Below are 12,154 nucleotides of genomic sequence, written 5' to 3'. Positions count from 1 at the left end.
TATAAATTTTCTCTATTTTTAGATTACAAATATTAGATGCTTGAAGCGATAACATGATTTTTGGTTAATGGCAATGGTAAGCAATTAACTTTCTTTGAATTTTAAGCTTGTGAATATTCGAGAAGTGTCATAACAATTTGAAGTTCTAAAAATGTGAAGTTGACCATATTAATTTATATAATGTGATGCATTTATTGATTTCGTGGCTTTTCAAGTTGCTAGATATTGCTTGAGGACAAGCAAAAGTTCAAGTTTGGGGGTGTGTTGAGTGTAGATTTTACACTCAATACGCTTACTTTTACGTGGATCTTTTGTTTAGATTTAATTATATTTGTGCTTTAATTGATTGATTTAATGTTTTATAGGTGAAAAACAAGAATTATGTGTCCATGAAGGAAAAAAGATCAAAAAGAAAGGAAAAAGTTGCAAATAAGGAAATAAATCAAATAGGAAGAAGGAATCTCGCCATAACTTTGGCAGTGTCCACCATTTATAGCATATCTCTCTCATACGACCTCCAAATCAGCTGATTTTGGAGGTATTGGAAAGCTAATTTCAAGGGCTACAATTTTTATTCACTCAACATTCCAAAATTCGGAATGCAACATGAAAAAAATCGAAGAACAAATCCTGATGGGGGAAAGTGGCGGAAGTTAATTTCTATTAGGTTTCCACTACTTCCTTATCAAGAAAAGCCTATAAAAGCAACAAATCTCTACACCATCAGAACGAAATTTTACTCCAGAAAACGCGAAGAACGAAGATCGAAGACTCAAACATAGTTTTTGTTATTTCTTTTATTTATTCTATTTTGTTTATCATAAGAACTACAAGTAGCTAAGTCTTTATTCTAGGATTTTATTTCGAACCCTATGTGGGATTTATGAACCGAATTCTATGATTTTATGCGAGTTTTAATTCCGGATTATTTCTTCTACTTGTTTTATACAGTTCATGAAACTGGCCACTTTATGTGCTTTTATGTTATTGTTAATCGCATGAACCAGAACACCAGGTTAATAATTAGAACTGTGGTAGAAGAGTATTTGTGGTATTAACATAGGAATATAGTTAATCTCTTAGGTAGCCATTATTGAGATTTGTGCTTAATACTTTGTTCTAGAATTAATTGCATAGGAATATAGTAATTGAATCTAGAATATTAGAATCGTAATACACGCGGAAACGAGTTATGATTAATTTAGCATCTTAGGTTAATAATCCAAGTTAATTACTTGGGGGAGTAATAATCACATATGGGGAATAATAAAATCCTAGGCTTGCCTTCTCGTATTAAATCTTCGTTTTAATTTTTTGTTGCTTTTGTTATTTTTAATTTGTTTTAATTGCTTTAGTTTAATTTAGTTTGTTAATCCTTTTTCGACTGTGTAGGGTGGGCTTGATAACAATTGGTAGGATTTAGCGTCTAGAATTAAATAATTAAGTATTCTCTGTAGGATCGATACTTGGACTTAAAAATCAACTTTATTACTTGTACGATACGTGCACTTGCGTGTAGGTATTACAACCAACAATATGAATGGCTTCGGTTTGGCGAATACTTGCAAAATACCTATGATATGTCGTTATTTTGTTCAATATGTGGTGGAGATCATTACACTAACCAATGTTGGTGGTATGCACCGAAGGCGAATACTTTCATAGATAAAACCAATAGAGGTTATTAGAACACATACACCAACACGCCACGAGAAACCACTATTCAGGAGTGTTATTCGAACTCCATCCTTGAAGATTTTATGAAATCCACTCAAGCATCTATCCGAAGACTGGAGATACAGTTGGAAGAATTCAAGTTCCAGAGGTCTCTTGAAAGTACTTCAGACAATATCGAGAATGGTTGCAACAAAGAAAATCCGTCTGAAACTTGTAGTGAGAAAAATCCTTCAGACCTAAAAAATAGTGTCGATGAGAAAGAAAAAGAACTTACGAAGACACTTAAGGATGATGAATATGAGAATGCAATTGAGCTAAACTCCAAAGATATCTCGGAACAAGAGAAGAAGGAGATGGATATGGTTAGTGCAAATATTCAAATTGAGGATCTTATCATTGTTCCTGACGTGGCTTTGAAGGCATCAATAGAGGTTGATGAGAAGACGAATGTGTTTGAAGTGGAGGTTATACGCGGACTTGAGGCTTTTGTGAACTGATTTGAGGGAGCGGGTGATGAAGATCCCATCTTGACTTCGTACCGATTGATTACAACCAAAAAAGACTACAAGCTAAAGTGGACCCTAACATATTTTAATCCTATCCATGTATCGGTTGCAATTGATGTGAAAGATCTCATGGATGGATTGGACATAACATTTTCAAGAAGCAAAGTCTGGCAGAAGACTTTAAACTTAGCGCTTCTCGGGAGGCAACCCGAGCTTTATTGTTTTTCGTATTTTTTTAATTTTACGTTTTGTTTTTATTTTCATAGGCATGCATATTAATTTTGAGGGTCGAAAACGTGGTCAGAGGGTCCAGACGGCCGCCTAAAAATATTCTCATATCACGGGACGGCCGTCCGAAACACATTTTGAGCGAAAAAATAAAAAATTACAGATTTCTTTCCCTCAAATTCTCACACCCCAAATACAACGATTCCGACTAAATCAGGTGTTCTTTATCCGTAAAATTTGTGCTAATTTCGTTGAGGGCAACGAAAATTTTAAGTTTTGGGGTGGAAAAACATGCTTCTGTGATTATTTGCTTTAGTTGCATGCCTTAGGTTTTTATTTTAGATGTTTTATTTTTCTATTTTTATTGCTTTTATCGTTTGGAAAAAAATTAAAAAAAAAATTGCTTGAGTCTAATGCATCGATGAATTATGATGATGAGAGATGATCAATGTTTGATGATGAGATTTCTTGTTTTGTGTGATAAGGATTATATGTTGTTTAGCTTTCGATTCAACGGAACTTAGAAACGAATAATTGCTAGGAATCACACTTTGTGCATTGCTTTGGTTGAATGTTTTGTATTTTGAATTTTGGAATTAATTTGTGTTATATCTTGCTATGTTCGGTTTTAAAACTCACCTTAGGAAATTTATGATACGAAGTATTGAGTAGTGAGTAATTTGGGATATGATTTGGGCCTTCTTGAAACGTTTGAGCCTTTCAAGCCGACCTTTTTATCGAAATATCCTTAGAACCTTGATTTGAGCCTCGGAGAAAAGATGTTCTTTCTTTTAGCCAATGTGTATAAGGTAGAATGGATGGAGAATCTTGAAACATTATCCCTTGGAGTTCGATTGAAAATTTTTATGAGGTCCTTCTTCTTCTTCTTAAAAAAAAAAAAGAAAAAGAGAAGAAGAAGAAGAAGAGACTAAAAGGGAGAAGTAAATACTAGTTGTTGAATTGTTTTTGAAAGCTAACTCGATTCATTGTCTTAAGAGCAAAAGTGGAGACTTTTGAACTCTTAAGAATCGAGTTTATTAAAGTCCTTAGAGGCTAATTCATTGATTCAAACGCCTATCTTTCAGATTTTGACGTAATCACCTCAAGTCAAGAAGAATAGCCACATATACCAATATTTCCTACCTCGAACCAAAAAGCCTAACAGTTGAAAGCCAAAAAGCCCAAATGATCCCAATAGCTTAATGTTCGATATTTGTAGAGTAATATAATTTGGTGAGTATTTGGAGTCAAACATATGCATGTAAGCATAAATTCTGTCTATCTTTAATTTACAAATATTGGATTCTTGAAGCAATTGTATGATTTGTGGTTTTTGGCAATGGTAAGTGACTAAGTGCTTTTGAATTTTGAGGTTGAAAATGCCTAAGAATTGTCATTATAATTACAAGTTCTGAAAACGTGAAGTTGATCATTAATCTATGTAATGAGATGTAGTAGTTCAGTTATTTGCTTATGAGTAGATTTTGCTTGAGGACAAGCAAAAGTGCAAGTTTGGGGGTGTGTTAATTGTATATATTTGCACTTAATCGTATCTTTTAATTGGGGATTCTGGTGTGTTTTATTGATAATTGGTGCTTAAAATGTTGATTTATTGTATTTTAGGTACAAATTGAAGAATAGGATAAGTATGAGGTAAAAACTGCAATTTTGGAGAAAATATGGGCGAATAGTGAAGAAGTCAAAAATCTGAAGAATTTGATAACACCGAGAATATTTGGATGATATAGATGGATAGATTAGATGTTATCTTGATGGCAAGAAGGCTATTAGAGCAACTCCAATGCTAGATATCAAAATTGAGTTATCAAATACTCATTTGATATTTGAGAATTATTTTAATATTGATTTAAAATTCATCTACTCCAATCATGGTTATCAAATTAATTATCAATTGGAAGTTTATTGATGGTTTTATTTGTAATTGCCACATGTCAACTTATGATTGGATAGTTAGGAGGTTACATTTTTGATAACTAAATTGTCAGCAAGTAACCCAAAAGGTGAATTATCAAAATGGAAACCTCTTTTGATAACTCCATTGGAGTTAAAGATTTTTATTTTTAAGTATGTAAATGGGGGTTAAATGTTTGAATACTCTATTTGATAAAACCATTGGAGTTGCTCTTATATAAGTACTATGTTAAGAATTTTACTGTCACACTCCACCTAATGTCAAGGTCAAAAAAGGTGAAAGCCAATGAAAATATTAAATAGAATTTGTCTTAGTACAACAACAATGTTCAAGATGCTTTCACTAGCAAAACTTCATTGGTAGGTCGACGAGAAAACAGAGAGAGAGAGAGAGAGAGAGAGAGAGAGAGAGAGAGAGAGAGAGAGAGAGAGAGAGAGAGAGAGAGAGAGAGAGAGAGAGAGAGAGAGAGAGAGAGAGAGAGAGAGAGAGAGAGAGAGAGAGAGAGAGAGAGAGAGAGAGAGAGAGAGTTCATAAACTCTATTCCTAATGGTATTGATCCTGCAATCATGATGCGAGAAAAAAATTAACTAGTCTATGTTCCTTAGGGTGCTTTTGGATGGGACGATTAATTGAGGAGGTATTTCAGATCCGTAACAATAAACTCATTGTACTTGTTCGGACATAGAGATTCATTGTGGATTTCAAATCCAGAGTTCTCATTTTTAGTTTTTAGTTTTTTAGCAATTGTGGTGAATTTCAAACCCTTTCCTAATTATAACCGTTTCAAATCCTCCCCAATTGAATTGATTTAAAACCATTCATTTCAAATACCTCAATCTAAACACAACCTTAATGAAATTTGGTCTATCCTTATAAGCATGAATATAGTTCAAAGATGCTTCTCTATTTCAACTCATTCATCATTCAACAACAAACTACAAAGAGAACAAAGTTCAATAAATCCCATTCATAATTAACTTCTTAAGTTATTAAAAACAAGGAAAATAGTACAAAGGACCATAGTGCATCAAAAACTAGTTATGTTGGATTCATAAATATTTTTTACCGTTGTTGTGTTGAGCATTAGAGCATTGTTAACGATGCTTCCGCTACCTCCACCCTCCAGTAAAACTTTTTTGGTTGGTCAACAACAAAAGGAAAATGAGAGAAAATTCATAAACTTTGTTGATCATGAAAACTATGATTTCACAAACATGGTGCAAGAAAAAAGTTTACATTGTTAGAAAACTGGTTTAACCACTATGTCGCTGACGAAAAAGAATATTGTTCGAGATGCTTCTCTAGTGCATCTACATATGTCTTCCATCTTCTGTCTTTGGGGAGGCAACCAACTCAATAGTATCCCTTCCCAAGGTGAAAATGAGGTCCCGAGGAAAAATCTCAAAGAAAGGAACGACCTCTTACGCGACAACCGGCAACAAAAAATAAATAATAAAAAATAAAAAATAAAAAAAATGAAAAAGAGAGAGGAATGAACTACGCTCATAATTAACTTTAATAGTTATTAAAATAAGAAAATTAGTGAATTAAGAAACAATGAAGGTGCAAAAGGCGACAAATTTGTGGCCGTAAATGTTTATAAACAACAATATTTCGTTCTACATTTAAAGATCAAAGACATATTCGTTTGGCATTTTGCTTACAAACTCTCTATCTCTACCAACTTTAAAAGTATGAATGTTTTTTGTTTCTTAACATTTTTTGTGCTTGCTATTATGCACCTTATAACAAAGTTATACCGTCAACTAGTTGGGGTACTCAATTGTGTAATAAAAAAATGAAAATAATAAATTAACATAGCTTATAATGTAGTTTAAATATCAAATGTCTTTTCATGTGCTATATTTATATGAAAGTGAGAGTTTATTTTATTCTTATTGTAATTTTTTCTACATATTGATATTTTTGATGTAATTTAATTTTGTATAAAATTACATTTGGACAACTTTCCACTGATATATTATAAGCATATATATTAATTTTTTTTTAAATAAATCATTTATTTTAGGGAAAGTTACAAATAAGCCCATCATGAGCTACTCATTCATAAAGTGGCCAAGACAAAAAACTATTTTATAAAAAAATCCGGGTTAATTGCATTTCGCCACCTAGACTTTGCCCGTTTTTGCACTTTACCACCTTCTCTAAAAAAATTTGCACGGTCGCACCTAGACATTCATTTTTTACGCACATAACCACCAGGAGGGAATATTCTGGCAAATCTTTCCACTTTCCGGCGCACGCACGCTGCACATGCCAAAGTATATGGGCTTTTTCGTCTTTTCCTTTAACATCCTTCTAAATGCCCTAGCAGTCGTTGACCTCCCCCATTTCATTTCAATTTCACACCTTCCCAAAAAATCCTCTTTTCTATCTCAATCTAGGGCTAACATTGTCGACGATAAATTGCAATAATCTGAAGATCTTCTTAACTCTATCATGACTTGGAAGTTAAGGGAGGGTAGTGACGAGGACGATTTTCGAAAAAATGCTCCAGAATACGGTATGCGTTCTTAGAATTCATATTATTTGTTTTTTTTTTTAATGTAAATAGTTGTTTGATGTATTCAATGTGGTTGCACATGGGGTGTTCTTGGATTTGTTTATAATATACTATAGTGATTTCTTTGTTTGTTTATAGTTTTTTCTTTATTGTGTGGACCACATTGGTTTTCTTGTCTCCCATATGTTTATGCCAACTTACAATACATGTTTGGACCACATTTCGGTCTCCCACTTTGATTTTAGCATGTTTAATTTTTTTTTTCTTATTACCACATCAAACAGTTTTTTATTAGATTCACATGTTCGGAAAATGTGTTTTATATATTTTTTGGCAGGCCGCAATAGTGATTATTTCACAATAGTAATGCACCATTCTGGAAAAATTATGGATTTAGGTAAGATCTGTTATGTGGGTGAGAAAGTTAGTTATTTTGACTACTGTTGTTATGATGAAATGTCAATGACTGAAATAACTGAAATGACAAGGGAATTAAAATTGGAAGATTGGGAAGATTTCTATCACAGTAGAAGTGCATTACAAGATTGTAGTGTTCTTTATTTAATGGAGCATGAATATGATGCTTTGGAATTAGTGAACTATCTTGACAAAGACAGAGCCACTACAATTTATGTGAAGCACCTACAAGCAGTGTTCTAAAAATCGGCCGAGGCGGCCGATTAATCGGTCTCCGAGGCGGAGGCGGTCTAAAACCTTTACGATTTTAGTGTAAAGGTTTGAAAAATCGGTTTTTTGCCAGTGAGGCGGTTTTAGGCGGTCTGAGGCGGTCCGAGGCGGTCCGAGGCGGTCTGAGGTGGTCAAACCTTTAAGGCGGGTCAAACTCGGTGGCAAAAATCGGTTAAAAATCGGTTGTTTTTTTTTTTTTTTTTTTATAATTCAAAATAAAAGTTGGATTTTAATAAAAGAAAATATGATTTTATGCCTTATTTTGTTTATGTTAATTATTATTGTTAAAGAACTAATGATGTATGCCAAGAATGTTCAAGAATAAATGTAAATTTAAAAAAATAGTTTTTTTTTAATATATACTTTATAAGGATATTTATGTATTATGATCTTATAATTATTAAACTTTTATTATGTTATTAGGATATATAGATGATGGAGATATAACTATGTTTAAATATCTTTTTATATATATTTGGAGTATTTATAAATTATATTTAGAAATATATTATATTAAATTTTAAAAACCGATTTATTTCCGATTTATCACCGATTAATCACCGCCGCACCGATTAATCGTGAGCCGGTGCCTGACCGACTCGGACCCGATTACCGCTTTTTACAACCTTGCCTACAAGTAATAGAAGATGAAACTGAAAAAAGTCAACCTGATTCCTTTGATTTAGATAATCTTCCATATGTAGATGAAGCAGTAGGGTATGTGGGCGATGTTGATGAAGTTGATGACTTAATGATGTGTGTGAGTCTGATGTGCTTAAATTTGAGGTTCTTGATAGTAATATGAATGTGAATCATATGACTGATATTTTTGGTGATAATGATGGTTTGTTTGATGATAATGAAAGTGGTGGCAGTGATGTTCAGTCAGTTGGAGATGATTCAGAGCCCTCTGACTTTTTGGTTGGTAGTGATTTTTTTGCATCAGATGATGATTTTAAATATGATAAAAATATTGATCATGGGGTAGAGTGGGGTGGACTTAAGTCAGATGAAGAAGCTGAAGAACCTAGAAGGTCTAGGAGATTAAACAAGGGGAAAGAGAAAGTGGTAGAAGATTAGATTCATGAAACTGCCAAGAAAGATCAATGGAAACACCACAACTTTCCAGTTTTTAATCCAAAGATAGACATGGGTGATCCTAACTTTCATCTTGGTGTTTGCTTCAAAGATGCACAGAGTTTTAGAGATGCCATAAGACAGCACTCCATAGTTAATGGTAGGGACATAAAGCTGAGGCTTAATGAGAAGTATAAGATTCAAGCGATATGCAAACATCCAAGTTGTCACTGGCTAGTCTATGCTTCTCAAATGAGAGGTTAATCAACCTTTCAAATCAAGACAATCAATGCAGTCCATGAATGTAAACGAAAGGAGAAGGTGGCTTGTGCAACTTCCAGGTGGTTGGCCACTAAATATGCAGACAAAATAGTTACTGATCCAAGATGGCCATTGGACTCTATGATGACTGTGGTCCAGAATGACTGCAAATTGTTATAGCAGACACCAATTATACAGAGCTAAGCAAAAGGCAATAGAGAAGAGTACCGGGTCTAATATTGAGCAGTATGGACTCATATGGAGGTATGCTCAGGAAATTAAAAATTCTAGTCCTAGGACCATTGTTAGAATCAAATGAAGTGGTGCAACAGATCAACTGAAGTTCGAAAGAATTTACATTTGCTAGGATGGATTGAGAATGGGTTTCTTGATGGGTGTAGGCCAATCATCTTCTTAGATGGTTGTCACTTGTCGATATATGGTGGGATTCTTCTATGTACAGTAGGGATAGATGAAAATAATGGCATGTATCCCTTTGCATATGCTGTTGTAGAAAAGGAAAAGAAAGAAAGTTGGTTGTGGTTTATGAATTTGCTGAAAGAAGACTTGAAGATTGAGGAGAGTCAGCACTGGACCATCATGAGTGACAAGCATAAGGGGTTATTAGATGTTGTGGAGGAAGTTCTGCCTAACAGTGAGCACATATTTTGTGCCATGTACTTGTACTGTAACTTCAAGGTATCACATAAAGGATTGGCACTCAAGAACATTCTGTGGCAAGCTGCTAGAGCTTCAAGAGTGGTAGATTTTGAAAGAGTGATGAGAGATTTGGCCTCCAAAGATAAAGATGCTTTCAAATGGCTTGCAGAAAGGCCTGCTGCACATTGGAGTAGAGCTTTTTTCAATACAAATTCAAAATGTGATACACTTTTGAACAATATGTGTGAAAGCTTTAATGCAATGATTCTAAGGCCTAGAAATCTACCAATAATTGATATGTTGGAGGCAATCAGAAAGACCTTTTTGAAGAGGCTACATGTGAAGAGGGATAAGATGGCAAGCCACAACGGTGACATCTGTCCTAACATTCAGAGACAGATAGAGCTGAAGAAAAAATCAATGGAGTTCATAGCTAATTGGAATGGTAAGGATCAGTTTAAAGGTGATAATTGCTGTGATGATAGATTTAAGGTGCATTTGGGGGATAAAACTTGCAGTTGTAGAAAGTGGTAAATCTCTGAAATTTCTTGTGCACATTCCATTTCAGGCATGTACTATCTGCGGAGAATACCTGAAGAGTATGTTGAAATTTTTTATAAGAAGAACACCTATATGACAGTGTACAACCACTTACTTGACACACTTGAAGGAATTGAATCTTGGCCTGAATCTGGAAAGCCACCCTTGCTTCTTCCAGACATAGTGAAGATGCCAGGCAGGCCTAAACTGCACAAAAGAAGAAGGCAACCAGGGGAGATCAATGGTCCAACGGACATCCCACCACCAGTTGCCAAAACAATAACAAAAATTGAGAGTTTGGGTAGATAAGGTGTCATTATGACATGTAGTTCATGTCAAAAGAAAAACCACAATGCAAGAACTTGCCCCTTGAAGAAGGCAAGATGTGTAGTTAATGATAAAGGCCAGGTATATGCATAGTTTTCAATTATTCATTATTTTATTGAGTAAGTTAATTGTTAACTAATGCAGTTGAATTTGTTTCAGTGCTAGAGAAAGAAGTCAAACACACAAGCTACTGTTACTCAACAACAAAGACAAACTGTGACAAAACAACGAAGTCAAACTACATTTGCACCTCATATAGAAGTTCAAACAAGTAATGCTATTAACAGAAAGGTACTTAGCTTTTGTGATTTGTAGCCAAACTACTGTTTCTATGTTAGTTTATGATTTTGTGATTTTTTTTTATTTCTTCCATTTCTGTAGAGGAAGCTTGTTTCTGACATTAACCAGACTCAAGAAAGTGTAGCTGAGCCTTCACACTTTTTCAAATCATCTTCACACTTCTTCAACTCATCTTCGTACTTATTCAACTCATCTTCGTACTTGTTGATCTTCCTAAGTAAACCAAGAATTATGTTACGAGATCGGTCACACATTGAAGGGTCAATCCACAAATAGTATTTGCAACCACCCCCAATTAGCTGGAAAAAACAGAACACGTTACAAGAATTCAAAATCAGCAAATCTCTTCCATGGATTCAAAATAAGATTGACGAAATTTACAATAAATTCATACCTTATATTTGGGACATATAGCAAATCTCCTCACTGGATTCAAATCGGTCCAAGATGTTTTCATTATTGTCATTCTTGCAGAGTAGCATGTATTATTGACCTGGACTCAACTACTTTGTAACATATCCGGAACCTAAACAAAAGAACAAAAGAACGAAGAGAGAGCATGGAGAAAATCAAAACCTTAATTTCAATGGGTTTGTCCACCTCCCCAATTGCAAACAAATCAAAGTTATAGTGAGTCTCATCTTCACCCTTGCTGGGTTTGTCCACCTTTCCATCCGCAAGCATCTTCCTTACCATTTATTTGGATAATATTGTATGAAAAAATGTGGCAAATAAAAATTCTGCACTTTGCCCTCTCCAGAATCCCAAAAATTTTTACCAACAAAATCCCAAAAACAGGCCTATCCATCTCCAAAAACATCAACAAAATCCTGAAACACCTTCTTTCTTCATCCATCAATTCATCAAATTCAGCCGTTATTTCACATCATCGAGACAAATTTGCCATGGCCGCCAATTCACAAAGCCTCAAACACGGAGTTTCTTCAGAAAAGATTGATTCTTGAGAAAAGCACAAAACAAAGAAGAGAAGAAGAAGATGAAGATGATGATGTGGCAATTTTTGTATGAGAGAGAGGAGAGAGAAAAAAATAGGGCCCACACATTATTTGAGTTGAAAGACCAAAAAACCCCTTACATTAAGCATATTAAGCATGTGCATGGCGCGTGCGCCGATAAATGAGAAGATTCGTTAGAATATTCGCCATAGGTAGTTATGTGCGTCAAAAAAATGGTTTCGTTGTGCCCGTCCGAATAGTTAATGTAAAAATGTGCACAATACAGATGACAAAATGCTATTAACCCTTAAAACTATTGAGTCTATGAATAATTTGTAGTAGCAACTCAAAACCAGATGATTTTTCATCTTAAAATTGATCAGCAATATTCGTACTGTAATTTTGTCCAACGAAACATATTTTTCCAAGACAAAAAAAAATTCAAAAAAAAAAATCAAAATCTATGTTACACTAGCTA

The 12,154-nt window shown here is 34.2% G+C and overlaps 1 protein-coding gene across 1 annotated transcript; it reads left to right on the top strand.

Moving 5' to 3' along the window:
• The first annotated feature begins 8,704 nt into the window (after window positions 1-8,704).
• Window positions 8,705-10,402, top strand: LOC148771579 (uncharacterized). Its single transcript, XM_088815120.1, has 3 exons — window positions 8,705-8,891; window positions 9,261-10,016; window positions 10,122-10,402. The coding sequence occupies exons 1-3, from the start codon at window positions 8,705-8,707 to the stop codon at window positions 10,400-10,402; spliced, it is 1,224 nt and encodes a 407-aa protein (XP_088671246.1).
• The last annotated feature ends 1,752 nt before the right edge of the window (window positions 10,403-12,154 follow it).

This window comes from Erythranthe guttata, chromosome 3 (genome assembly GCF_056151865.1).
Source record: "Erythranthe guttata isolate IM_541 chromosome 3, IM_541, whole genome shotgun sequence".
NCBI lineage: Eukaryota > Viridiplantae > Streptophyta > Magnoliopsida > Lamiales > Phrymaceae > Erythranthe > Erythranthe guttata.
The sequence above is the reverse complement of the archived record's forward strand: the minus strand, read 5'-3'. Positions and strand labels throughout refer to the sequence as shown.